This window comes from Thunnus thynnus, chromosome 6 (assembly GCF_963924715.1).
Source record: "Thunnus thynnus chromosome 6, fThuThy2.1, whole genome shotgun sequence".
Taxonomy (NCBI): domain Eukaryota; kingdom Metazoa; phylum Chordata; class Actinopteri; order Scombriformes; family Scombridae; genus Thunnus; species Thunnus thynnus.
Window position 1 is genome coordinate 21,691,511 of NC_089522.1, and position 27,835 is coordinate 21,719,345.

The 27,835-nt window shown below is 39.0% G+C and overlaps 2 protein-coding genes and 1 long non-coding RNA gene across 4 annotated transcripts in view; 1 reads left to right on the forward strand and 2 right to left on the reverse strand.

Moving 5' to 3' along the window:
• The window catches only part of LOC137185272 (uncharacterized), a 10,505-nt gene extending 2,239 nt beyond the window's left edge, over positions 1-8,266 (reverse strand). Inside the window, exons 1-5 of the mRNA XM_067593618.1 lie at positions 7,922-8,266; positions 5,998-6,078; positions 5,780-5,883; positions 5,381-5,622; positions 2,153-2,332 (exon numbers count right to left, since the gene is read on the reverse strand). Of these exons, the coding sequence (XP_067449719.1) occupies positions 2,153-2,332; positions 5,381-5,622; positions 5,780-5,883; positions 5,998-6,078; positions 7,922-7,960 (646 nt within the window). The 5' untranslated portion in view covers positions 7,961-8,266. The remainder of the gene's footprint in view (positions 1-2,152; positions 2,333-5,380; positions 5,623-5,779; positions 5,884-5,997; positions 6,079-7,921) is intronic.
• Positions 8,267-9,986: 1,720 nt separating this feature from the next.
• Positions 9,987-14,988, forward strand: LOC137184685 (uncharacterized). Of its 2 annotated transcripts, none has more exons than XR_010928701.1 (7): positions 9,987-11,037; positions 11,556-11,649; positions 12,314-12,999; positions 13,338-13,767; positions 13,934-14,069; positions 14,625-14,686; positions 14,805-14,988. It is a non-coding gene; the product is annotated as an uncharacterized lncRNA (long non-coding RNA). The 2 variants fall into 2 exon arrangements; XR_010928702.1 differs by having other exon boundaries at positions 14,808-14,988.
• Positions 14,989-16,158: 1,170 nt separating this feature from the next.
• Positions 16,159-25,509, reverse strand: LOC137184683 (transcriptional regulator QRICH1-like). Its single transcript, XM_067592596.1, has 12 exons — positions 25,258-25,509; positions 24,295-24,584; positions 24,094-24,189; positions 23,865-24,005; positions 22,977-23,753; positions 22,691-22,862; positions 22,453-22,607; positions 22,223-22,337; positions 19,891-19,999; positions 19,486-19,634; positions 19,313-19,403; positions 16,159-17,608 (listed from the first exon to the last, which is right to left on the reverse strand). The coding sequence occupies exons 2-12, from the start codon at positions 24,547-24,549 to the stop codon at positions 17,422-17,424; spliced, it is 2,247 nt and encodes a 748-aa protein (XP_067448697.1). The 5' UTR covers positions 24,550-24,584; positions 25,258-25,509; the 3' UTR covers positions 16,159-17,421.
• Positions 25,510-27,835: the final 2,326 nt, after the last annotated feature.

Below are 27,835 nucleotides of genomic sequence, written 5' to 3' on the forward strand. Positions count from 1 at the left end.
TGCCAATGAATAGTCATAGTTTGCATGTTTAAATAATTTGTTAATAATTTGGAGCACAGAATAAGCCACTAGCAAGAACATCATCTTGGTTGTCAGGTTGTAAAAATCCCATTTGTGGCTGTCTTCCCCCAGCATAACCCCTGATTTAGCCAGTAATGCAGTCCCTAAAAGTTTATATTCAAGCTGCCATAGCCAATATTTGTAGATTAACAATAAATCAAATTACTACATGTAGTGAGAAAGGGGACTCGTGGGGACAGGAGCAATTTATCACCTGACTGTCTACAGAGCATTTTAGTGTTTTTTGGCTCATTGTTTTGATTTTATAGCCAGTAGCTTTACTGTTTTTCACTCTCACTGCTCTCATAGTGTTGTTTCCAGCCACAGCTGCTGTTTTCAGCAAAAAGAGCTCTAAAAATCCACTGTACACTACCTGTCCAGCGCCAAACAGCAGAAAACAAAGTTAGCAGCTAGCTAGTGAACATAGTGGAGCATTAGCTGCTACAGATATTTCCGTCAGGAGTCGGTAGACAACAACACAGAGCTAAAAGGAGAGTGAATATTGGACTTATATTTATTAGGTGGCCCAAGAGATACTACTTAAAATAAATGTTGCTCCACATTTGCTGAATATATAAATAAGCCACTGTTCGCTAACATGTACGCAAAATCAACTCTTTAAAATATGTCAGTGTTGTGTTAACATCTTCTTTCTGGTGCCCTAAGTGACCAAAATAATAGTTAACAAGTAATTTAATGCAGGTTTAATGAGTTGTTTAGTTACTTAGCCTCTAACAGCATCAAGTCTGTAGTTATAAATGTTAGTAAGTCATTAATAAAGGAGGATATGTTTATTACCTCCTATTTAGCCATAAAGATGAATTAAATACCTAGATACAGAGACAATGAAAGTTGTACTAGAGAAGGAAATACACCAGCTGAAGGGACGTCTTACAACCTGACAACCCAAAAGCTTTTCTTACTCTTGATCTTCAAAGCATACATAAAGTATTGCACTACAAAAATGGCACCATAAAATATCAGTGCTGCACATAACAAAACTGCTTTTCCTGATTACATTTTATAGAGGGTTGTTTGCATAATATTAATTGCGGTCGTACTTTGATAAATCTACATTTAACTTCTAAATGAAGAAATGTTCTCACTCAACGCGATCATAATCAAATATTTTCCTGTTAACTGTGTTTAGCAGCATCAAGATTAATAACAAATATTAATTAAATATTAATAACTAACATGATAAGAACATTTAGTTGTTTTCCTGACTTGTCAATCACAGATCTGTACCGTCACTAAACTTATGTTATCAACAGCTCCAGTCACATCTATTAACACAGTGCTGATTAGAGTATTGACTGAAAGAAATAAGAAACCAGCCCAATGATTCTTTGATTCTCTCTTTCGTTCTTCCTCCACTGCAACAGTGATCAGCAGTGATTCATCATGTGCTGCTCCGCTCCTCGCTGTGTTTAGGTCAGCCAAGAAATTTATGCGATCATGTAATTTCAGCCTTTTTTGCAGCACCTGAGCTGTTCCCATAAGTCTCTGCTCTGATTTTATGTCTGATGAACAAACACGGCACATCAGGTAAAACTGTAATGGGAAAACCTTGAATAAAATATTAACTATTAAATATTAACATTAAAACAACTACCGATTTTGTTGATGTTTCAGACAATTATTAATGACGTTTGTTATGATGTGAAGTATTTCTCCTAGAGCTCAGATTATTATTTGATTAACCGACGACAGAAAAACTAATTTGATAAGCGATTTGATTTTTTTTTTAAGCAGAAACATTCTCTGGTTCCAGCTTCTACAATGGGAGGACTTGCTGCTTTTCTGTCATTGCAAACTGAATATATTTGGAGTTTGCACTTTTGGTTATACAAAATAAGACATTTGAAAATGTCACTTTTGGTTTTAGGGAATTGTGACAAGCATTTTTCAGTATTTTATGACATTTTAAAGACCCAGCAGTTACTCAGGAAATTATTCTGCAGCTTAATTGATAATGATTGTTATTTGAAGCTGTGGTGACAAAAAAATTTTACCATTTAAAATGAATGTCATCTTCAAATGTTTTTATTTTCTGGTCAGAATAAAGCTTTTAGAAATCATATCTCAATACCAACAATCAGACAAATCAATATTCTGTAGGGAAGTTTAGTATTAGGTTTTAAGGGATGGATGGAGCACCGTAGTTTTCCACAATCCATATAGAAAGCAGGTTTTTCTGCTTGTGAACTTACGATGAACTGAATGTCCTTGTCTCTGCTGGCAGTGCGCCTGGGTGAGAAAGGTCTAGTAGCTGGAAAACAGACAAACCAGAAGGTCAGTACAACACAGGAATTTGTCTACTATCTGAAACAAAATGATTGATACATGTTAGTAGAGTCCTCTTTTTTCTTTCACTATGCCTGCAGGTACTTATCTCTTGGGTGCATCTTTAGGTCACCATTGATGTTTAAAGCCTCCTAATCAACCTCTCTGTCTCCTCAGGCTCCTGTTAGAACAACACTCATTTTCTTGGCAGGTATTGAGGTCTATAATCAATATAACTTTAAGCAGAATCTGCTGATATTTGGGAAACTTTCCTTGCAACATTGGACTGCAGTATTCCTATGTGAAGCAATAGCTTTGTTATGGCTCATTATATACTGCTGGCTCCTCTCTCTCTCTCTCTCATATATACACACAAATCAGCGATGAGTCACCATCATCGCACCATCACTCTGGCACACGAAAAACCTGTTCCACACTCACACATACACAAACGCACACCTCCACAGTGCTGCAGTGTGCGCACAGATACAGTGCCTGAGTGCGAGAGAAGATAAAAACATACAGTACCAACAGCTCAGTCGTTAACAACAACATACCGAGCCACTTCATACCAGCAACAGATGAAGAGAAATCTGAAACACGAGCTTCATAATTAGTGTTAAAACCAAGGAAACATAATCATAACAGATTTTAAAGTCCTCCTGTTTACTTCCAGACTTCACACTGACAACTGATGAGGTCATCCTCATGTTTCTTATAAATCTACCTGTAACTAAACTACATTATTTTCAGACATACTGTGTAACAGCTTGACTACTATCAACTCGTTAAGAGTGTTGACGTGATCCGTCTATTGATTCCAGGAAAAGCTTCTTAGTTATCAGTATTATGTAACACTGGTTTGTTGCTACCAGAATGTGACTACCTACCAACCACCAGATACCACGATGAGCAAATGCCCTCCAAGTATTTGTAATGCAAAGAGCTCATGAAAATGCTCTGTTGCCTGTGTTTGCTTGCACTGCCACCCAATGGTCATTTAATAAAGTGCACAAAGATACTGTAAAGCTCATGTAAATATACTGTATATGCGTGTATAAATGTGTTCATATACACAGAGGGTGGAGACAATAAGACAGAGGCTTACATTACATTGGTTAAGTTTATAATATTATTTATCTGTGTAGTTTGTGGTGGTGTTTTATCATTATAATGTACATGTGCCTCTGTTATTGCATTTAAGCCCTAAAGCAGAAAATACTCTCCTTCCAACTCACAGATTCATTCACTTTATGGCCCAAAGTATATTGACACCCAAACATTACAGTCATATCTGATTGCTATACATCTCATTCCAAAACCATGGCCACTCATATGCTGCTATAAAAGCCTCCACTCTTCTGGGAAGGTTTTCCACAAGATTTTGGCTGCAGGGATTTGCTCCCATTCAGCCTCAAGAGAAATGACGGAAATAATATCAGTGCAGCTGGTGCTTAATTGGTCCAGTCTGCTTAAAATGAAGTCGGACCAGAAGCAGTTTATATACCTTCAAAGAAACTAACTCATGTCTATCATTGTTACAATTACATTTTTAATCTGTGTGTGTGTATAATATTGTAGGTGAAGAGGTTATTATGGCGGTGAGTGTTTTCAAATTTGCTGCAGCCAGTTTTCTTTGTTGCATGAATAAAGTTGCTTGCTTAGCATGTATTTTTTAAAATATGAAATATGATATTTTTGATAATCATGTGCCAAAAGTAAGGATAAAACAATATTATAGTATTTTCAGAGTGCTTTTATAGTTTTGTCAGCAACATATTTGGACGTCCAAGGTCGGTAGTAAGCACCAATCATGAACTGTAACGTTCTTGGTTTGAGTTCAGTCAGGGACATTTGTTGCACCACTTTCACCACTTATTTCCTGTCTTCTCTCTGCTGAAATATGTTTTTGGTTCTCCAGCCCTTTATAACTGTATGTACTACAATTAAAACCTGTGATAGTCTGGTTTGAACCTTCATCAGCTACATAGTTTTAAAATCCTGCCTCATACACTGTGCAACGCCACAAGGAAACATCATCTTTAAAATAACAAAAAAAAGCAAATGTTATACAACTTCAAACTGACTTATTTACATTATTTATATTCTTGTGCATAAGAAATGGTAGTGTGAACACCAGAGCTAGAAATCCTAGTTATCTGCAATACTGACAATAGGTGAATAAGTCCTGATAAAAATCTTGCACTAGGGCTTGTTATTACTGGTTGACTCCACTGCACAGGAAGTCTTAGCAAGGTTGAGTCCTGATGACATTGTGAGTACAAAAATAGCTGACGCCATCATATTAATAGCCAAAGGTGTTTGATGAGGTTGAAATTGGAGCCTTGTGCAGGCCAGTCAAGTTCTTCCACACCAAACATCAGAAAAGTCATTTCTTTATGAACCTCACTTTGTGCACAGGGAGCTTGCGATGGACTTCCCCAAACTGTTGCCACATAAAATATCATTGCATGCTGTGGCATTAAAGACGCCCTCCAGACACGTTTTAAAGACAGATAGAAATACTGTTTTGAATAATCATTTGTGTCTGATTTTTTTTTTTCCACAAAAAAAGTTCAATTATTTAAAATACTTTAAAATGACATCTACTCGTTCTCCCTCATAAAAAAAAAATCCAGAGGCTATGTATATTTTTTGTTTCAAAAGTTGCTGGACACAAAATGTCTCCTGCTTCACAATAAAGTTTGTTTGCAGTGGGGGCTTCAAGTTTCCACATCATATACAATATGTGGACTACGGTTGGCTCCAAACTAGTGATGTCACAAATCATGCTTGTAGTTATATACTCAGATTTAATGAAGTAAACAAAGAGAAACTTTCCACTTTCAGCAGATAAATATGAAAACAGCCGACAGCATTCTGCACAGTGAAGCTCAAACATCCGACGTTATGATTTCCCTTAACAAGAACATAATCAAAACCTTTAAATCTGCCCCAGACTAAACGTTTTTTTGGCTGTATAGTGTGACCTGATGTGTATGTTCAGTAAATGTTCAAATGAACATAAACTTACTGCTGTTTTGTTTTGGAGGTGAACTCCCATCAGCGCTCTCTCTCTTCTCATATCGCTCCTTCTTTTGATCCCTATCCCTCTGCTCGTATCGTTCCTTCTCTCGCTCCCTCTCCCTCAGTGCAATGTGGTGAAGTTTAGGGTGGAAATGATCCCTCCGGTTGAAGTAAGAATGGGGTTTGAAGTAATGGTACTTGTGGCTGCTGAAGCCAGGTTTGTAGAATGAATGGTCGTCCCTCGAAAAACTGCAACATGAGAAGGAAAACGCTTTCAGAGCAGCCACAGTTGGCAATACTTTGCAGGTAAAAAAAAGTCAACTGTTCATACTGGACATGGAAACAGAACACACTGTAAGGAAAATACAATATAATGTGCTCCCTGATCTCGCCATTTCAGTCTTACCGAGGCTTGTAGAATCGCCCTGCAAACTTGGGCTTGTAAGAACTGGATAGCCACGCCCTCGGCCTGGATGGACTTCGCACTCTCCTGATCGGCCTCTTCTCATCCTGAATCAACAGGGGTAAACCGATTTATCACAGCGTCGTGCTTACAAAGAGAGCAGAACAATCTTACAGTCTAAAAAGGTCATTTGAGACATGACATCTGAGAACAAGACGTACTTGAGTGGGAGACACAGAGCTGTCAGCGGGCCTCTTGTCAGCAGACTCCTCACTGTGTTCCTTGTGCCACGACGTGGAGCCCTGCAGAAAGAAAGCACCATGTTAACAGTTAATATCATGTATGATATTATTAGAGCTGAAACAGTTAACAATTAATCCATCAGTTGAGCAATAGAAAGATAATTGGCAATTATTTTGATAATTGGTAAATCGTTTCAAGCTAAAAAAGTCAAACATTGTCTGGTTTCAGCTTCTCAAATGGGAGGATTTGTCTCTTTCTTTGTCTTATGTGAAAGTAAACTAAATGTTTTTTGGACTGTTGGCCAGCCAAAATCAGTCAATAATTTTCTGACGTTTTATAGACTAAAAATCAAAGATTTTGTCTGATTGATAATTATCTTTATTTAATTTCATGCTTTCTACTACAGGGGTTTGCTTACAACCTCCTTCATTAACCAAAATAAATGATAATACATTGATATACAGTATAAGATGTGTATACAGTGTATATATACAGTACATATACAGTATATAGTGTATATATACAGTATATATACAGTATATATACTGTATATATATACACTATATCCTGTATATATATACTGTATATATACACTATATATACAGTATATATACAGTATATAGTGTATATAGTGTATATAAACAGTGTATACAGTATATAGTGTATATATACAGTATACCCTATGATGGTGTCAGGCTAACATGAAATGTAGATACATTCACATACACAAGACACAAGACATAAGACACATGCACATTCACATTTCCAAGTATTATCACAATCATTCATCTTACACGAGACACATACACCTCTTATCCAAACATAAATACACACACACAGACACACACTTCACATTAGTTAAATCAAAGAAATAATAGACAGGTTAACCAATAATTACAGTAATCATTAGTTGCAACTCTAGATATTGTAATACAAATAATACAGAAACATTGAAGATGTTATTCCTTAAGAAAATAAAAATGTATTTCGTGTTTTAAGGATTTTCAAACTGTGCATTGGTTCTTTAAATATAATGTGATACTGAGGATTAGCAACTCAGGAAATCTAATTTACATTTAGTTGTTGTAAACTCTATGAGTGTCAGAAGAGTATTGAATGTCTTTACAACACACTGAGAGATAACTATTGAATATATATATAAATACATGAAAAAGTCAATACCACACTGTTTGTCTGTCATAGCTTCTTGTGAGTGACACTGTGGTAAAATAAAATGTTTTAATACTACTCAGTTTCTTGAAAAGAAACCTGTTTATCTTTAAGCTATTCATTAAGTGCTCTAAGGCAGTGGTTCTCAAATTTCTTCATGTCAAGGATCCCTAAACTGACACAAAGTAGACCGCGGACCCCCATCTGATAAGATTTTTTCTTTTAGAGGTTTTATTAGAGAAAGTGTATGAAACCTATGAGAAGAATATTCATACATTCTGTCACTGTGTTATGGAATTATAGTGAAAATAAATTATTACCCTTTAAGTTACTCCTCCTGCTCGGGACCCCCTAGAACCCCTTCAAAGCTCCCTGGGGGTCCCACACTCCACTTTGAGAACCACTTCTCTAAGGTGTATAGCATCACTTGTGTGTGTGTGTCCTCCTGTGATACTCATTAGTGCCCTCATGTGCTTAAAAAGGTTTCCTGTGGTGTTTCTGTTAATGCACTTGATATGTGTGAAGTATTTTTCTAAATATTTATAAGTACAGTTTTTGTTGGTGTCCCGTCCCTCAGTTATTGGTTTTATTTCAAATGAACATGAAGGTGTAATTTATTTATTTATTTATTTATTTATTTTTCGGGGGGGTGGGGGGGTTTAGCAGACTTACGATGAATCACTTAGTGACAGCTGTCAGTTGTTACTCCTCACTCCCAGGAAATGGTTTTACCTTGCTTTGCTGCGGGTCCTGTGGTCGAGCATGATCCATGTCCGCCAGTTTTGCAGGTCGAAGTCTGCTCTTTATGAATGACTTCCCTTCTTCGTAAAAATCCACACCAGGAAGCGCGCGTGACCTCTCAAAAGTGTCTCGAGAGGTGACTTCTTTGCATTTCTGTCTCTTTCACGGTCTATCAGCTCGCACACTGGACCGTGTCGACTAGTTTAGTGTGTGTACTTTAAGTTAAATATCTCACACGGTGTCCACGAGCAACAACCTGCGTTTAGTGAGAGTTGCGCAGCAATGTTTTTACTTCCTTTTTCAACAGCCACCCAATCAGATTCAGACTGCAGCCATAAAGTCTAATCAAAACCGAAACATTACAACCGGGCAACGCCGCTTATAAAGTCACGCAGGCGCAGTCAACAATGAATTATTATTACTGAATTACAGTAATGTGGGACAATTTCTGCAACTCGCACTTTAGCAGTATATTTTGATATGAAGCCAATAAATTATATCCGCAACTAATACCACTCTGATATCCCCAAGGTGTTTTCAAAGCATTATAAGAAAAGAGAATATCACACTCGGAGAAGACATGTGAAATGTAAAAGTGCTCCCTGTGCCAAAGTGTCCCAAATTATGTGCATTCCCTGATGTGGGACAGTTCAGGCTGAAATCTGGGACACTAACTTCTCTGTTCAGTAACACTCAAGGCCAAAGTCCAAGCCCATGTTTGGTCACTGCAATGTTTTTGTTGTTACAGATAGTATAGTAATGTGTTATATTAGGCATATGCATTATGTACTAATATTAGTAATAATATAATTTGCAATCTGTCTAAAAATAACTATTAATGGCATTGCACATTATTAACAACATATATAACTGGCCCACAATAGTAAAACCAGCTGTCCCACATTTCAAACTAAAGTGGGACAGTGAAAGTTTGACTGAAATAAAGAATATGAAACATATTTTCACCATATTATAGCATCATTTGAGCCATGAATATAAACACAATCTGATAACAGTTGGCAATATTGCAGCATTTATGACAGCTTTATATCCTTAACATTCAATTACTCAAAATCCTTTGTCACTGACCTTTAGACTTCACAGCAAGTACTTCCTATTGAAAGTACACACAGCTGTGGATTGATGTGATTTCAATTTCATGACACTCAGGTTTAATTTGGCAGCAGCCCTAATAATTTTGGCAGTATTTCATATGACACTAATTCCCCCTATAGACTCTTCTGTCACACCTGTTGACACCTTTGTGTTACAGTCAGACTACATGACTGACTGTGGTTTTACCAAATGATGGCACACTTCAACAACTAGTGAAGATTTTTTAAACAGTATACTGAAACCTAAAATTAAGGCTCGGAAATTTGATTTAAACAAACTAAAGAAGAGTATCTGTGGACAGTTAATGTATTCACTTCCTCATCGAAAACAGCAAGGAGTGACACTTCTGCAAATAATTAACCTAACACTTTCTGTCATAATACAGTTATGAGTGAAATAAAATCATTTATGAGTGTAATAAAACAAAATATTTATTACTCTGCTTCTTCAAGGACATCCTCAAAGGACCTGTGATCTCTGTGTAGCCATTTACTGTGTGTCCATGTTTTTAAATGACTTACCAACAGTGCATCTCTGTGCAAATGTGAATAAAACATGAACTATAACCATATGTAGAACTACTTTTTAGTGTTGTATCAGGACATGTGTGCTCACAAATCCTTAAACTAGAAATGTAAGCTTGAAGCTTTTTTTTTCTCCCCCAAGCACAGTTAATTAGTTACTTGGTTGTTATTTACTGTGTTGTTCACCAAAAAATACTGTTGCAGTGGTGAAACATTTTCCAGACAAGAAAATAACTTATTTATAACATGACAGCGGGAAAAAAAAGTCTTCTGTTACAAGAGCTACAAATAAAATTGAACACAAGAAAAAATCCCTTTCAAAAACATAACTCAAGTTTTTTTTAAAAAAAATATTCACTCATTCAGAAGAACTTACCAGGAATTTAAGAGGTTTTACTGAAAAAGTATACAATTAGCAATGTAATATAGAATGGACTTTATTTTCAATCACACCTAAATCAAATAAAAAAAACAAAGCCTTTTCTCTTCAGGGAGACTTTTAAACCTGCCTGTTTCTATAGGAAAATGTAATAGATCTGAACTTACTGTAAGTGTAATACCAGTTGTTTTTCATGAGACAATATGTTTGTTATTTAGGTTCATATCAAACATCAACAGACCATCTTTCCTCATATAATACCAGTCAAAAGTTTGGATACATGAGAAAGAGTGTCCCAACTTTTGACTGGTACTGTACATACACAAAACATACACTGTACAACAATTTGTGCTGAACATCATGAATATCACACTGTAACCTGTTTTGACAAAACAAAAAAAATAAATAAATCATGAAGTCTATCATTAAAATCCAATCATTAAGTTAATTATAATTGTTAATTGGCCTTTTTACAGTGTGTAAGAAGAAACAGCTGAGATGGCCTCTTATTAAGGCGACTAAGCAATACACTATGAAATATGCTGCAATGTGTCATTGTATTTTTGTATCTGACAAGACTGATGATGTAACATGTTGGTAAGAAAATTCGTCTTGTTTATATATGTTTCTGTTAGAAATAACACAAATATGTGTTAAACTAAACAAACAAAAACAATTCTTGTTGGTTTAGTTCACTCTTAAGCGAGATGTGGCTTGAGTAAACTCTCAGGTAAAAATTTAACCTAAATGCCACAATGGAAATGACACGAGTAAATAAATCTGTACTCAGAATGGAAGAGATTTCCTAGAAGTAAAGACATTTTGTTTTCCAGTTGCAACGAATGACACGGTGAGTAAAAAGAATAGTTGAGGCCATCACATTATGACATCCCCCCTCTGAAGTTTTGTGTTCCTATCTCCACCCACAGTCTCCACCCATCACACTTTTTCCTGCCTGGGGAGAGAAAAAGACACAAACAGAGAGAGCGAGAGAAATGATTAAAACCAAATCAGACAACTTTTAAGATGACTTGGAGCAGTGTGGTCTTGTACTTGTTCTCTTTTCAACCGGAGGCCCATTTGGAAAGGTAATCCTGAAACAAACATACGACACTGAAGCTGATTTGTCCGTCTGCAGTTCTTTGGTGTTGTATTGTTTGGGGTTGAGAACTTGTTGGAGCAGGTTTTCATTCTTGTCAGGTCAGTGTTGCTAATTGTCCTGTGTGAATGTTGGGCTGTGCGATTTGCGTACGCCTTTCTATTTTAATGAGGCAGTGGGAAGAGAGGTACAGTCAGATTTGAATGTATAATTTTATCAGTTTGATACAGTAAAACTACCTAAATTCATGAAAAGATGTAATTGCATGTAGCTGCACAATTGTGTGTTATGTATTTAGTGGTGTCACATAACTGTTGAGGAGGTGAATTCCTTTTTAACTGCTTGGGGGAGGGGGAACCAGGAGCCAGACACAATATTAGACACAATCCTCCAACACCTCAGTTGTTCACTTTCTGTTTTCTTGTTCTTTCTGTTTTGAGCGATTATCCTTAATTTGAATCTATAAATGTTTACTTCATGAGAGAGGATTTGGTATCTTTTTCACAGCATCGACACTGAGAAGGACTATCATCATTGAACATCCTGAGTCCCTGCTGACTTTGTATTTTTACTTCAAGTTGACTGCAAGAAAAGACATGAGGTAAGGCTGACAAAATTCATCATAGCATCCTGAGAATATGATTAAATAACTAGTAATATTTTTGTTGTTGTTGTTGTTTTGTTTTTTTTAACAAATACCTTGAAAAGACTAAAATACTTTCTCAATACTTTCCAACTTCTCTACCTTGTCTGTGGCTCTCATCTTAAAAAAAATAGTCACAAATACATACTTCCATTTTTTAAAAAAAAGGCTAAATAATTTCCTAAAATAGATGAGCGTTATAGATATTAGAAAATGTTACTCAAACAGGACTTAACAGTGCATATGCTGCTCTATTCTGTCTATCCGTCACAGATTTGGTGCACTAGTGAGTATTTACAACAGCAGGATGGTGTATGTGGATTCAACTTAAAATAAACTACAAAATGTAGTGCAGTGCACTTAGTGCAACACCTATTGTGGCTCATTGATGAGTTTTTAATTGTTTTTGTACAACAATTGAGCACAAAGGAATAAGTTGTATATCAGGCTTTGGCTACACAGACAAAACTTGTTAGGATCAATTAATTGTTGGTTGTATTTTTTTTTTCCATTTCCTAACAATAAGAAAAATAAAGAATATCACCGAACTTATCTGTATTGTCTGAGTGCATCAATGATCTTAAAATCTGTGATCTTAATGAAACAAAATCATGTTTTATAGGGTGCAAACTTTCTCAAGAGCGCAGATTCTGCAGGAATTTAATTCGCACTGCCAGGCACTTGCTGGCAATGACAAGAGAGGCTTTAAGCAGGAGTTCGAGGTAACTAGTATGTTTAAAAATTTATCTTGGATTAACGATTTGTGAAGCTAGAATTGTTAATCACATGTGCTAATGTCTTTGGCTCTGTGAAGGACCTGAGTGAAGTCGGCAAAGACCTCCCTACCAGAGTGGGGGAATCAGATGCTAACAGAGAAAAGAACAGATACCCCCACATGCTGCCATGTAAGTGCATAAATTAGTAGAACAGTTTACATTAATTATGTTTAGCAGTGTTTGAGACGTTTATTTGCCTGCTCTTCATTTTCTGTGTTCACATCTGATTATAGATGACCACTGTCGGGTGAGGCTGTCCATTCAACACTCCTATCCACACTCTGACTACATCAATGCAAGTTTTGTGCCTGTAAGAACTCGTTCACTTTCTTAACTTCTTACTCTACCCGCCCTACTACCTGTGTCCGTCTGTTAATGACTGTGTGTCTGTATTCAGGGTGGAGGATCAGAAAGAGACTTCATCTGCACCCAGGGTCCACTGCACAACACCACGGCTGACTTCTGGAGGATGGTGTGGGAGCAAAACGTCAGGATAATTGTCATGGTGACAGCTCTGAGACACAAGGACATAGTGAGAAAGACACATTAAGTTTCTGTGGGTGTGTCTGTGTTGATGTGTGTGTGTGTGTGTGTGCCTGGTGCATGCTAATCTCTATTCACCTCTGACTCTCTCATGAGAACAAGTTCCTTATAATATTTTGACATTTTGGGAAATACTCAACTGAAATTTGGACGAAAAGATCAATACCGCTTCATGTCCGAGAGTGGTATCGATTTTCTCATCTAGCTCTAAAAGCAGATCAACGCAATTCCCAAAACGTTCAACTATTCCTTTAATATACACAATAATAGAAAGTTCCTTAAAAGTCCTAAAGGAATTGACCTTGCAGTTTATTTGTGTGTGTGCAGGTGCTGTGTCACAAATACTGGCCTCTGGAACGAGGGACAGTTTATCATGGACTGATCCAAGTGACGACAGTGACCCGCAAACAAGGTCCAGACTATTTTATCACCACCATTAACCTCAGACAGGTGAGTGTGGGGGGATGCATTCATCATCCCGTTTGGCACCCTTAAACTGCTGCCGTTGACTTCTGTGTGCACTGACCATACCAGTAATCAATCAAAGAAGAAAAAGTCCTTGTTGTTGGATTAAAGGAGGGTGGTTTGTGTTTCAGAGAGACTGTCCAACAGACAGGATTATCACACACTACTCCTACCCTACCTGGCCAGACCAGGGCGTCCCCAAAGAACCTTCATCACTATGTGCCTTCACTGAGCATGTGCGGCAACATTTGGAGGCCATTCCACGCCTGGGGCCAGCTGTGGTGCACTGCAGGTCTGACCTCTAACCTTGAACCCATCACCATCTCCTTTAAGAAACCTATAATCTTAACAATGTGCCTCTGTTGGCATTAATCCTCTAATCCTGTCAAGCACGTTTGGAGGTTTATCAGACTGTACATGGGTGGTGTTTAAAATCAATCCTCCGTTATGTGTTTCAGTGCAGGTGTTGGGCGATCAGGGACATTTGTGACGCTGTTGTGGCTGATGCAGCTGTGTGCGAGGGGCATCCGGCCTGATATCCGAGCTGCTGTGGAGGATTTACGGCTACATCGAATGTGGATGGTCCAGAATCTGGTCAGTCCAGTACTAACACGCGTCTGTACTGGGTCATCAGGCATTAATGAAACTTGAGAATGTCATAGTGATAAAATAATTATGCTTGACTGTTTTAAGTTCCTGTACAGCTCTGAAAACAGTAATACCACAATATAAACAAAAATGTACTTAAAGGATAGGTTCACAAGTGTCTCCTATAACAACAGTCAGGGGCCTAAATAAACATTGACATGTTTTCTTGCTGTAATCATTCCTCCTGTTTATTCTGGAGATTAATGTCTTCACAATGCACTTTCAATGTAAGTGATGGGGGCCAAAAGATGGGGGATGGGAGAATAATTATTATATAATATATATATAAGCCTGTTCCAATGTTCATATGGGCACCTGACTGTTGTTTCAAGACAGACTTGAAAAAATTGTGATCCTAACCTTTAAGTGTATTCAAATGCATACCTGTAATTCATTTGGATCTATTTCACTATGTCCTTACTACTCAAAGAACATCATGTGCTTTAATGGTTTGTGACAAACATAAGCTCTTTACCTGCTCATTCCTTTGTGTGTACTCAGGAACAGTACATATTTGTTCATCAGTGTCTTCAGTACTGGCTCAGTGGAGGAACCTCAGCATGGTGAGAATACAGAAATAAGCACCAACGCTCACACTAAATTGAGTTTCGGTGCAGGCAGCATATTATTAGTCACCGTAACGCATGATGACATTTTAATTAGGTGTCTTCTCTTTCCCAGCAGCCCCCAGATTCAGGGTGCCACTTCAAACATTAACCACACTAAGGATCGACATCACAGCTCCTCAGGACCCAGAGACCGAACAGGGTGGAGAAGACATCACCACCACAGACAGAAACCTCCATCAGACCAACCACAGAACACAATGCAGCAGATTTTACACCCTGGAAACCTGTTCAGGAGGTTGCGGCCTTCCTCATCACTGTTTAATCCGGGATCACACACCTCCTGAACTCACATGAACTCACATACTTTAAAGCTGATGATACAAAACACAAGCAAGACATTGCCGTAAGGTCTGTCATACCTGACGCAGAAGAATAGAGACCGCAGAAATAATGTGATGCAGCGGTATGACGACAAGCCCTGCAGGCGGAAAACTGGCCTGACAACATGCAAATAAATGCTGGTGAAGAAACTACTCACGCAGCAGTATGTGCTGTTACCAGGAGTAAAAATTAGGGAGATAACCTGCCATTCAGGTCAAACCTGTTCCTCTAATAGCCTGTGAATTACTTGCCGCAAGATCCATTAGAACAATGAGACCTGAGTACGCAATTTAACACAGAGTGCAAGCACATCTGTCAGCAGGTTACCTTTCAGGAAACACTCTTCATGTTAAGGGACAGGTTCACAATCTTTCAAGCCTGTCTTAAAAACAGTCAGGTGCCCAAATGCACATTGAAATAGGTTTTTCTCGCCATAATTATTCCTCCTATTCATACTGGCCATTAAAAGATCCCTTCATAATGCACTTACAGTGTAAGTGATGGGAGCCAAAAATCCACAAGCCTCCTTGTGTGCAAAAATATATTTAAAAGTTTATCTGACACTAATATGAAGCTTCAGTCATCCAAATTAGTCAAATCAAGTAGATGTTTCAACATTTCAGTCTTTTTAGTGCCGCAGTCCCACTTTTTGTTACTATACTTCCACTGCAGCTCAGCAGGGAAGTACAAAGAGGGAATATGATGCTAAAAAAAATGTAAATGTGGCAGATATCCATTTGATATGACTAACTCAAGACTGCTGACGCCTCATATAAGCTTAAGATAAACGCATTTTTGCACAAAATGACTTTGTGGACACACTGGATTTTTGGCCACCATCATTTACATTGAAAGCACATTTGAAGGGGATCTTTTAACAGCCAGTATGAACAGGAGGAATGACTACAATGAAGAAAACCTTTCAGTGTTCATACGGGCACCTGACTGTTGTTTTAAGACAAGACTTGAAAAACTGTGAACCTCTCCTTTCACTGTGTGCAGCTACCAAATATGTTTGGACAAAATATTTAAGAATCCAGCGTCAATTGGTTCATTGTTTTTGTAAGTCTGTTTGCTTCTACTAGTGATGTTGTGAGATGACTTTTATTAAGATTTTTTGAAAAAATCATTGTGCACCATTTTATATCACACAATGCAGGCTATCAGTACTTAAGGATGCATGTGCAGAATTGATAACGGACTTGCTAGAAAGGCAGACACATGGTATAGTGGCTGTACAAAAAAGGTCATGTTTCAAAAACACACAGGCACTGCCATTCTCCTTAGATGACTGAAACCCATTACAGTACATGAAGGAGCTATGAGTATTATACATTATAGAACATTAAGGGCAAACCACTTTTTTTAGAGTCTTTCATCTTTCATGTAATAAACATGTATGATACAACAGATCCCTCTTCAGGTGAGTTTTGGGGGGGGGGTGGGTGTTGGTGATGGTACTGAAGAGAGAAAGGAGGATCCAGCAGCAATCAGCATCCACGACTCTTCCTCTGCCACATCTCCACTGTGTGGCAAGTGCTAGTAGCTGCAGTACAGGTGGAGACGCTGCATTGCAATAAAGTCCATAACAAGTGTCCTGATGTGATTCAGTGCTGCTGAGCTTGTCCAGCAGGGGGCGCTACAGCCCAAGCAGCATTCACTAACAAGCCAGTCATCTCCAGAGTTCGGTGTCCACATGTGAACTCGGCTCAACACAGACAAGAGTGACAGAACACAAAGAAAGAGAGGGTGAAGTCACAAAACTTGAAAATGAGCTTTTAGCCTACGTTTGGCTACTTAATGCAATCTTAATACCACTGAGGTATTCACTGTGAGACTTAACAGTGACCAAGGCAGACGAGGGAAGTAGAGCAACAAAGAGGGATGTCTATGAAAAGCAGCACAGCGCAGGCCAACCGCAGTGAAAATATATATGAAATATATTACAGATTAAAACAAAAAGAAAAGAGAAATGATTTTTTCCAGACTATTGGTAAGAATATCCAACAGTTAAAATAACATTTAAATTAGAGTTCATATCCAATCATCCTTTGGCCAAACAAACAAACAGACAAAAAAACAAAACAAACAAACAAAAAAAAACTTGTGGTAAGGTTGAGAAATTGCCTCAGTAAGACAAATAATTACCTGTATTGGTTGTATGTGTATGTACAGTCCGTTTGTATAAGATATGCTGACACATAATGAATATAAACATATACATGCCACCCTTAAAGACCACAAGAGGGTGTGTGAGAGAATAGAAAACTACTGATAATGAGCAATCAAAGGCTAGGTGAAGAGAAAGAGGAAGAGTCTAGTCCGTTCATTGTTCTCCTCCCGTTCAACTAGTGCACGCTCTCAGACATGTTAATGGCTTCCTGGATTTCGCGGACAGCAAGGATGCGGGCGAGCATCTGCTCCAGCTGTTCTTTTGGGATTGGCTGAGTCGAGTACCAGATGGGGCTGTTTGGAGCCACCACGGGCTCAGGTGTCAGGTAGAAGGTATCGTTACGACCTTTAGCACTCTGCGGACTGACAAGAGAAACAGAACAGTGTGAGCACATTTTCAGGATACGCTTATTAAACTGATGTCAAAGTTACAATTTTAGCCACTTCACAGTTTTATTAAATACTCTTTTCGCTGCAACTGAAGGAGAAGATTAGCGGGAAAATGTGCTTTCATATCACCACAGTGAATGCAGATAGTGACCTTAAAAAAGGAGAATTCAATGTTTTTACAAACTGGCACTTATTCTTGTGGAATTTGCCATTGTTCCTTTTGTCCTACTGACATATAGTCTCATTTCTATTGCCATGTCCTGAAATCTCAGCATTCAAGTTCAGTAAAATGTCATCATAGCTGCAAAGTCAAGTGGTTAGAAAAAGGTGACAAAAAAAGTGATTATGAACTCGGCTTCATCATACATCACTGTTAATTATTCATCGCTGTGGAAAACAAAGCTAAAGTTGGCTCAATTTAGGCAAGCTAATGTTCTGTAGCTCAGTTAAATAGCAACAATTTCAAATAACAGCAACTGAAAACAGTTTGATGTCAAGCACAGTCCTGCATCAAGTGCAGGTGTGTCTGTGATTTAACCAGAAGGAGCAAGGAGTTACTGAAAAGGAGGAGTCAACACAAGGTAACATTAGTGTTAGTAGCTACTCCCAACTGACCCCGAGCTCTTCCTGGTTGACGGCAAAGCTGTTACCACCAGCAATTTTATTTACAGGGACATACGCACATACAGCGTTACTGAAAATAGCAAATTCAGAGAGATGACACTGAACCAGAGACTGAAGTGAACAAAACACAGTCAGCAGCATTTTAGTGACAAAATGCCTTGGCTAAAAAGATATCCAGTATATCTCTGCCCATGTTTACTACTGTTAGTGTGGCAGACATACTTTTCTGAAGTATTTATGATTTAGCATTTGGAATAAGAAATAAGTTATTTATTTTAGTCACACTTGAAGTAACAAAGTAAAAATATCAATTCCTAGTTGCAGCTGAATCGAATCATATGTGTTTCATATCATTACAAATTTATCTGTATCCTTTTTGTATTGGATCGTGGACAATGTATCTTGATCCGTATCGAATTGTCTGAGAGGGACAGACACACACCTCACTGTCTAAGCACTGCATGTTGGTGCCGTGTGATATTCTGTACTATATAATCTTCCCTCAGCAGGTTTGTTTGACCATCATACAGTATGTGTTGTCTGTGGTACTGGGTGTGTGACGTTGTCTTTGATCGTTTTTACAGGGTATGTTTTATTGTGTATGTTCAATTTTGTACCTACACTGCAAATCATTCACCGTTTTTGAAAAGAGAGCAAGACGGAGTTTTAACACATTCATGTTCTTGCCAGTTGCCGAACACAAACACAGAGTTTTACCTAAATGTAGCAGCAGCATCTCCAAAGAGAAACTGACTCTTGTTATGAAAAGTTATTCTGTTTTGCGTTTTTGGACATTTTTATGTTTCAGTGTTGGATTAATTATATGAAGGCTACACAAACATGTTTACATCTCAAAAAACAAACAAAAAAAAAATCTTATTTTCTGGTGTTCTCCACACGCGTACACACATATAGATGTTGCCATGTAACTACATGACTTCTTATTTCTCATAGGTGACCAAAACTGTTTGTTTTGTTTGTTTGTTTTCTATTCTTCTTGGTCTTGTTTTATTTCCTTTTTCATACAGGTGTTTCCTATTGTTTTATATTTACCATTTGAAGAGGTAGAAATCGTAGAGCTTGATGGGACATCGCAACGGGTTCTCCGGGTCCTCCAGCTGCTCTGAGTACATGTCATCCGTGACTGAAAGAACAAACATACAAATGTTATTTATCCTTAAAATAAGTTTGATTACAGCATAAATCCAATCAATGTGCTTTCTTACCTTTCTGCCCTATGAACCTCTCTGTAGACTTTAGGTATCGGATACTGGTGCTCTTGTCTTTGGGGTTATTGGGACTCTTCCTGGTGTGTCTTAGCACCTTAGAAAAGGCCACTTTTAGATGCTGATCCACTGTCTTGAGGTGGAAATACCTTTAGAAATACAGTATATATATACACGTTAGTAGTCATAATAGGGGAGGGGTGTGATGCAGAATAACAACTGCAGCGTCTTTTGTAGATTTGTATTGTGCAGATGAACAGGTTACGATTATTATTGTGTTTTAGATTTTATATAATATGCCATGTAAATTAAGCAGTATAACCACATTTTTTAAGAATGAGGCCGCCACATTAAATGACTGAAGTAATTTGATGTGGCAGCATGCGGGCGCACGGTGTCACTCACTTGGTGTTGAAGAACATTAGAGTTGTGAGCAGCGTTGCGGGGGAATGAGCTCCCAGCTGTTTACATTCCCACAGCATCTCCTCTGTCACATGACTGGGGATAACATAACCTGGGAGAGGAGATGAAGAGATTATCTGTAACAAAACAGTGCTGCATGCTAGTGTAACCAACTGAGGCAAACTACTGCAGGGATTTCAGAACAGTTCGGAATAGGGGTGGGCGGGGAAAAAAGAAAAAAAAAAAACCTACAATTCTTCTGAATCAATTGACAAATGCCAAAAAATATTTTTTGTAACAACGTTAGTCTATAACATATGCTGATGGAACTAAGCCGTGAGGGCAGCAGCCTAACGGTGCACACACTAGAGTAATCTTGTAGTTCAACTTCAAAAAAGCAAACGTGTGGGCACATTTTGGATTTAATGACTTAATGATTAGTTTTGCAAGAGGATGGAGAAGTATTTTGTTTATAGCTCTTACCCTGTCAGTCACAGACGAACTCTAGCGCTAACAAACAAAACCTGCTGACCAACACACACTGGAGCACTTCACAAACCAACTAACAACTGAAACCAACTCTGGTGGAGCGTAGAAAATAATTTGGTCCACTGTCTGTCTCATTTAAAAACCCTGCACCTGTACAGCAGTATCTGATGACAGTGGTACAAATGGTGCAGCAGATAATGTAATGCGGTAAACTTAAATATATAACTTTAAAATCATTTTTAAAAAGCTGAATAGACAGTGACCTTCACCAGGAGCAGTTAGCTGAACTGTCAGTTATGTTTGATATTGCAGTTCAGTGGACAAAAGGACTAGAGTCCAGAGTTTTCCACAAGGATATAGAGTAGCCAGCCAGTGGGGAAAAAGTGGGCAGCTAGAGGGTTCCAGGGACATGCCGGGGACAAATTCTGGCCGTAAAAGCCCATATTTGGTGGACTCTGGCACATTCTTATTCCACTATTCCATCATTTATAGACTGATCTGAAAGCAGGAGAAAATTACTCAATGAAAGAACCAAAAATAGAAACCATGGATAAAACGTATGATGTGGAAAAACATATCAACTTGATCATATACATTTCTGCAGGAAGTTCCACTAAGTTTCCATCATATTGAATTTTTAAAAAGATAATTTGAGGCATCTGACATTAGTTTGCAACTGGTCAATAGCAAAAAATACATTCTAGGATATTTTAAACTGTAAAATAACAGTGTGAGACTGAGGCATAACCTACGTTTTCCACATATGACACAGGCCTGTTACTTTGACAACATTGCCAGTTTTGTGTGTGTTTGCAATGCGTCTTACAGATGGCTCTGCTGTAAAAAGCGCAATGTAAACAAAGATAATTCATTTATTCGTTTATTCATTAAGCCCATAAATGTCTGTGTGGCGTATATGGAAAATGCAGCGCTTTCAGTGGACTTTTATACTGAGCAATCATCAAGTTGCTACCATTGGTGTTTTTCGAAGTAGCCCGTCTAATGATGTCCCCTGTCTGTGCAATCAATACAATTCAATGTGTTTTGTCATCAATCATTTTGCTAATGTTCATCAAACACTGAAAACGGCTCTTCACTCTCTACTCTGCAGGACACAACCTCTCAGCTGAGCGCACACACACACACACACACATAAATACACATGCACAGTGAATCGCAACTTGTTAATCAAAACTATTTTATTAGAATCTAAAATTAATAATAAAGTAACCGGCTGGACTTAAATGAGTAGTTGGCTGTTTGGACGGCAGCCATTGCTTATGGAAACCTCTGGGAGTCATTGATTTAGCACAAAGTGCACTTGAGTAAGAAACATGCTTTTAAGGAGTGAATATGCCTCTTTTTTATACCATGCGTCAGATACACATATAGATATATCCACACTGACAGTGTGTCAGCAAGTAAAATGAGCAGAACTAAAAAGGCCCAGTGCCTCTACAATTTTACAGATCTGTTGTGCGTCCTTAATCCTGCTATTTGTGAAAACTGCATTTTTCTTTCACGCTGGAGAGGAAGAGAAGCTGTCTAAATCCTGATATTCATCTTCCCATAGATATCACAGAAAACAACAACTGTATAAGATTTGACAAGATGCAGATAAATGCTGGTGAAGAAACCACAGACCCAGCAATACCAGATTGTTACCAGGAGGAAAAACAAGGAAATAACCTGTTATCTCTGCCACGAGATTGACACAGAAATTTTGACACAATAGGTTTGTACATTAACTATTGCACACTGTGCCTGAGATAAAATTAGTTGACAAAACATGATAAGAACACACTGCATGTCCCCGCTAGGTTTGATAAACATTTTTTGTTCTCACCTAGTGGATGAATAGGTGGTCTCCAGGGCTCCAGGATCTGGTGCAAACTCTGAGCAAAGCGAGTGTAGTACTGATCTGAGAAAACGTCATCCACACGACCATTATCAAACAGATACTGCAAGGAAAGAAAACAGATGAGGTCCATCAGTGTTTCCGCATTAAAACCAAGTACCAACAGAGATGGAGTGGATGTTGAGAGCTGTGAGTGTGTGTGTTTTAAGTGAACTCACTTTTTGTATGCACAGAAAAACATAGTAGAGAACATCAGACTCATAACATTCCCCTTCCAGCCCCCGAGCCTCTGTTGTCATCAAAGAGAGACCCATGCAGAGCTCAGCAACTGCACATGAGACCAAGTCCTCCTGGAAACGCAGTGCCTGGCGTCCTAAAACACAGACACACCAGTGACTGGGTTGACAGATGAAAACAAAGGCAAAGAGGTAATAAACATTGTGTATATGCACTTACGGCCAATCGGGGCCAGTTTATTTTTGTCCGATTTGTCCAATTCTGCGTTTTTCCGCTGAGCCCAAATCCGCCACACGTCCAGCCCCTCCTCTGGCTTCAGAGTGGCAGGCAACAACAGCTCCTGCACTTGCTGCTGGCCTTGGCCGTCTACCTCTGCTACCACTGTCTGACCCTAAACAGACACAAACACACCAACACTTTTACCTCATTCTATAGAAAGAGCTGCAACACTGCATGTACATCTGGTAAAGATAAAAGACCGAAATAGCAACATAACTGTTATTACCTGTAGCTGCTGTGCGTCCTGCCCTGACAGCCCCTGTGTGTGCAGCACCTGCTGCTGTGGGTCCCAGATAAGGGACTGTGTAGCGTTGGAGTAACCCTGTACTGCCACTGGGATGTGGATGTTTCCATTCATCAGCTGAGCAGGGAACAGTGTGTTTGCAGCCAGTGTGTGCACCACCTCTTCCTGGCCCCCCATTCCTCCAGAACTCGTTATGCTGGAAACAGCCTGTGCCGTCTGACTTTGACTGACAGGGTTTTTCAGCTTGTCATTATCAATAGTAACTTGTGTTGGCATTGTAGTCATTGTTGTAGTGTTTGCTCCTGCAACCTGCACTGTTCCATAGGCCTCCTGGGGGATGGCAATATGTGTGACCTGCTCACGACCTCCAGACCCAGCAGGAGCAGAATAAACAGGGATGGTCCAGGTCTCCCCTGTTGGACTGGTGATAGTGCCTGTGGCACTGTAAAGGTGAGAGCTATCCACAGTTAGCAGGTCTGGTCGCAGGGACACATAACTTTGCTGCTGACCCTGTCCCTGAGGGATAGCTAGGACTGTGGCTACCTGCTGACCAGGCAGAGCATAGGACACAGTGATGGGCATATCCACCTTGCGCTTCTTGGCTGGCTGAAGGACGCCTGCTCCCTGGGATGTGGCAACAGTGGTTCCCAGTACCCTCCTCTCAGTACTGTCCTGCTGCTGGGTGGGAGAGAGAGCTCCGACTGTCTGGATCTGGATCTGTTGTCCTCCTGCAACGGCTGCCACCAACTGGGCTTGCAGCTAAAACACACGGGAGGGAATCTGAGTCACTGCTTCAATTCAAATTCTGGTTAATAATAATGTTTGCAGTTCTGCCATGGATGTGGTGTGTGCGTTTTTGCATGGGAGTACCTGTTGGTGCTGCTCCTCAGTGAGTTCCCCAGGCTGAATCAGCTGTGCGGTAGTCACACCTTGTAGCTGTTGATGGGAACCAGAGGGCACTTGGAGGACCTGACTCAGCATCTGACCTTGCTGCTGGCCCTGGATCTGCACCTAAAAAGAAAAAAAAATTTAGTGTCCCGTGAATTAAATGGATGATTGGGTGATAAAGATAACACAACAGTACATCGAAGTTACAAACCTGCACTATCTGTTGTTCTGTATTCTGCTGTACAGATTGCTGCTGAGATGTGGACTCTTGTATCTGTTGCTGCTGCGGCTGAACCTGCACCTGAACCTGCATCAGAAAACAATCCCTGTCTTAGAGCTCAATTTTAATGGCAGGGGTTTTTAACAGAGTTAAAAATAACAAACAAAAACAAAGCTTAATAAGCAGATTTACCGGACAAGCCAGTTCCAAGAGTGACCCCGCAACCTCAGTGCTGTCTGTGTAGATGCAGTTAGCTTCTTGTTGGTAGACCATAGTGGTGGTGGTGGTTGTAGTATCTCCACTTTGCTGGCTGAACTCCTGCAGGGCATCTGGACCCTTGTTGGCCAAGGACTCCAGGAACTCCTTCATGCGATGCTGAGGGATGCTCCGAGCCTTCTGCCTCACAAGCTCCTCATAGGAGCCTGTGCCATCCAGGGAGTTATTCATTGCCGCCAACAGTGTCCTCTTCTATAAAGGGGAATCTGGGTAAAGGGGGAATTAATTTAGGAATGTGTTTTTTAACTACAGCAACATCAACAAGGAATTACATTTCAGTAACCCTTTCAAAACTGTAAGCATTTAAAACGCACGAAGGCAGATACATTGTGTTTGAAACAACAATAAAAAGGACAAGAACGCTAAGCTTGCCATGAGATAAAAACTTTAAAAACAGTGTTTTCAAACAGCCCCACAGCTCGCTGCCCAGTGGCAACACAGACGGATGGTAATACGAAAGGGTTAAGTCTAGCTGAGTGTATACGAGCTGGGACAAAAAGCGCGGTCACTTTCCAAAATCCGACGCAGTTATTCAAAGCAGCGACGGAAACACAGAGCTACACAGGTTTACACAGCGGTTAATTTACGATTATTTGCATGGCACAGTAGCTCTAAGTTACAACAGCTGGTTACACAACGAGCTACGTTAGCCAGGTACACGGTACAAATAAGATCCAGCCACAGCTGAGTTTGGTGTAATAACGCGCTCATGTCCCACAACAGCAGCGTCATAGCTAACTTACACTCGCAGCTGGTACATCAACAGAAAACAACACAAGCTGAGGTGACTCTCTAGTGTCGGTAACGCTACACACACCGACTATATTTTCTGTTATCTCCCAAGGCTAGCAGGCTAACGTTAGCAGGCGCGTGAGCTACCTCTTCCTCCACCGGGCCGAAGCTCGAGCCGCCCACGAGCGCTTCTCTGCCCTCGAATCGGCGCGTCTCTTCCAACGAGCGAGGGAGAGCGACGTGCTGCTGGTGCTTCTCTGTGGCTGGGTTGCTCTTTGTTTTTCGTAATTTTCGTTAGGTGGCTAGCTATAGTTTTTTTTTTCTTTTTCCAAACCACTCATATTTCGCTGGGCGCCATCTTACAACAGCATCCTCAGACCAATAAGCGAGCGATTTGTAACTCTGCGCTGCTGTCGCGGTAATTCCACCGCCTGATATCGCGATAACTGGGGCTTTTAAGATGGTTTGTTAAAGGCGACAGACGCAGGCAGAGTTGCTGACAGGATCGGGTAGATGTCAGTCCACCTTAAAACACACTTATGCCAGACAGGCGCTCCTAGTGGTTCACTGGCTTCTGAATCTTTTAAGGTGGTCCCAGAGAGATGCGCTGAATATCCGGGTGGTGCTCAGCAAACTCTGGGCAGTTGAGGGTTAATTCAGTTCAGCATGGCCTGCATCATAGACTGTGTATTTTTATTATTGTTATTTTTTTTTACATTATTATATTATTATATACAGTCTACGATCTGCATCATAGCTGTATATAATATTATTTTTTATATTATTATATGTGTCTATCATCTGTATCTCCCACACTGCTTTCTGTTATGGACCAAATATCTGCTTAGCATTACTTTCTGTTGCTTGTTGGGAAAAGTAGAGGACAGGACAGTGGTGGAAGAAGTTTTCAGATCCTTTACTTAAGTAAAAATACTACAACAGAAATGTAAAAATACTCCAATACAAGTCAAATTCCTGCATGAAAAATTGCACTTAAGTAAAAGTACATAAGTATCAGCAGCAAAGTGTACTTTAATTATGAAATTAAAAGTATTCGTTTCATCCTTCTGACTGATATATTATTATATATGACATCATTAGATTATTAATACTAAAGCATCATGTTACTATTATAGCTGCTGGAGGTGGAGCTAATTTGAACTACTTTATATATAGTTAGCTAGTTTAGTCCAGTGGTTCCCAACCTAGGGGTTTGGCCCCTCCAAAGGGTCACCTGATAAATCTGAGGGGTTGTGAGATGGTTAATGGGAGAGGAAAGAAGACAAAACAAAGTTCTGATACACAAATCTGTTTTCAGTTTATGGACTTTTTCTCTACTCCTTGATTTTTGGTGAAATATTGGATCATTTGATCATTTATTGAAATGAAACCATGTGAGAAGTTTAGAGGGAAAAATCACTATTTGGTGGAGCTGTTAACAACTCATAGACATCTGAAATGTGACCCTGACTATACACTGCTTTTTGTAAGACATTAAAAGCCAAAAAGGTTGGAAACCACTGGTTTCATCTTTAACAATGTGTTGCATTTTAAAAGCTTGTTATATTATCCATTGTGTCATATAACTAAAGCTGTCAGATAAATGTAGTGGAGTAGAAAATACAATATTTCAATCTGAAATGTAGTGGAGTGGAAGTATAAAGTAGCATAAACTAGAAATACTAAAGTACAAGTACCTCAAAAGTGTACTTAAGTACAGTACTTGAGTAAATGTATTTAGTTACTTTCCACCACTGGGACAGGGTGTATCTTTTGCAAATAAGCTGAGAACTATTTTGCAACCTATAAAAATATCTTTTTCCTTTTCCTTTTTATTCCAAACTTCTGGTTTATGCACCGCTGTATACTCATATCCTAATAACATCAGTATTAGACCAATATTTTTTTATGTCAAATTTTCCTGATTGCAGATTTAGAGTATGTTGATCCACATTAGCCACAGAATAAAAGGCTACAAGATATATTTAAATAATATTAGCCAAAGTACGGTCCAGGATTGTTCTTTTTTTGTTTGTTTAAATCAGTTTAGTTTACACATTATCTTGTTCTATTTATATGCAGCCCGTCGTTTTACAGATTATATTACAGTTCAGTAACAGCCTACAGTGATTTAGACTGTAGACTTTCTTTTTGAAGTTTTGAAATCAATAGTGAATACTTCTACCAGTTGGCTCATCATACACACTGTCACTCACCACTAGTTTCAATATTGTGTGAAGGCATCAATAATCATACACAACATATAATATACTACATCAGACATATTTGATTCTGTTGATAAAATATCATGGTCTAAATTATATCACTGGTATCAATGCATCAATACTTCAGGTGATTAACAGACACGATGCAGTTTTCTTTTATTATTATTATTATTTATTCTCATGTCCTGTCAAAATGACACATGTGCACCCCTCTGAGACTTAAAAAAACACACGATGCTTTGGCAGTGACCCACCGCCTTTGTAAGAAAGTCATTTATGGCATTTGAGAGCATCTCCTCTGTGTAATACCAGCATAGAGTCAATATTAAATTAACACGCATGAGGTCCTTGTTGAACAATGATCAAAGTTGCATACATTCAACAAAGAGGAAACATTAAGTGTATATTATTGCAGTGAAAGTAGAAAGAAAATTGACCACTCTGACACTGACTGACTGGCAGAGCTTCAGATTGATCAAAGTGAAGCTGCAGTAATTATC

Bases quoted from the DNA above. Each gene is read 5' to 3' on its own strand.
- LOC137184683 (XM_067592596.1), bottom strand. From the start codon at position 24,549: ATGAATAACTCCCTGGATGGCACAGGCTCCTATGAGGAGCTTGTGAGG. The intron at 23,754-23,864 runs GTACTCCCATGC...CGTGTGTTTTAG, and splicing joins CTGAGGAGCAGCACCAACAG to CTGCAAGCCCAGTTGGTGGC. The intron at 20,000-22,222 runs GTGAGAACAAAA...CTCCTCTCCCAG, and splicing joins ACCACCTATTCATCCACTAG to GTTATGTTATCCCCAGTCAT.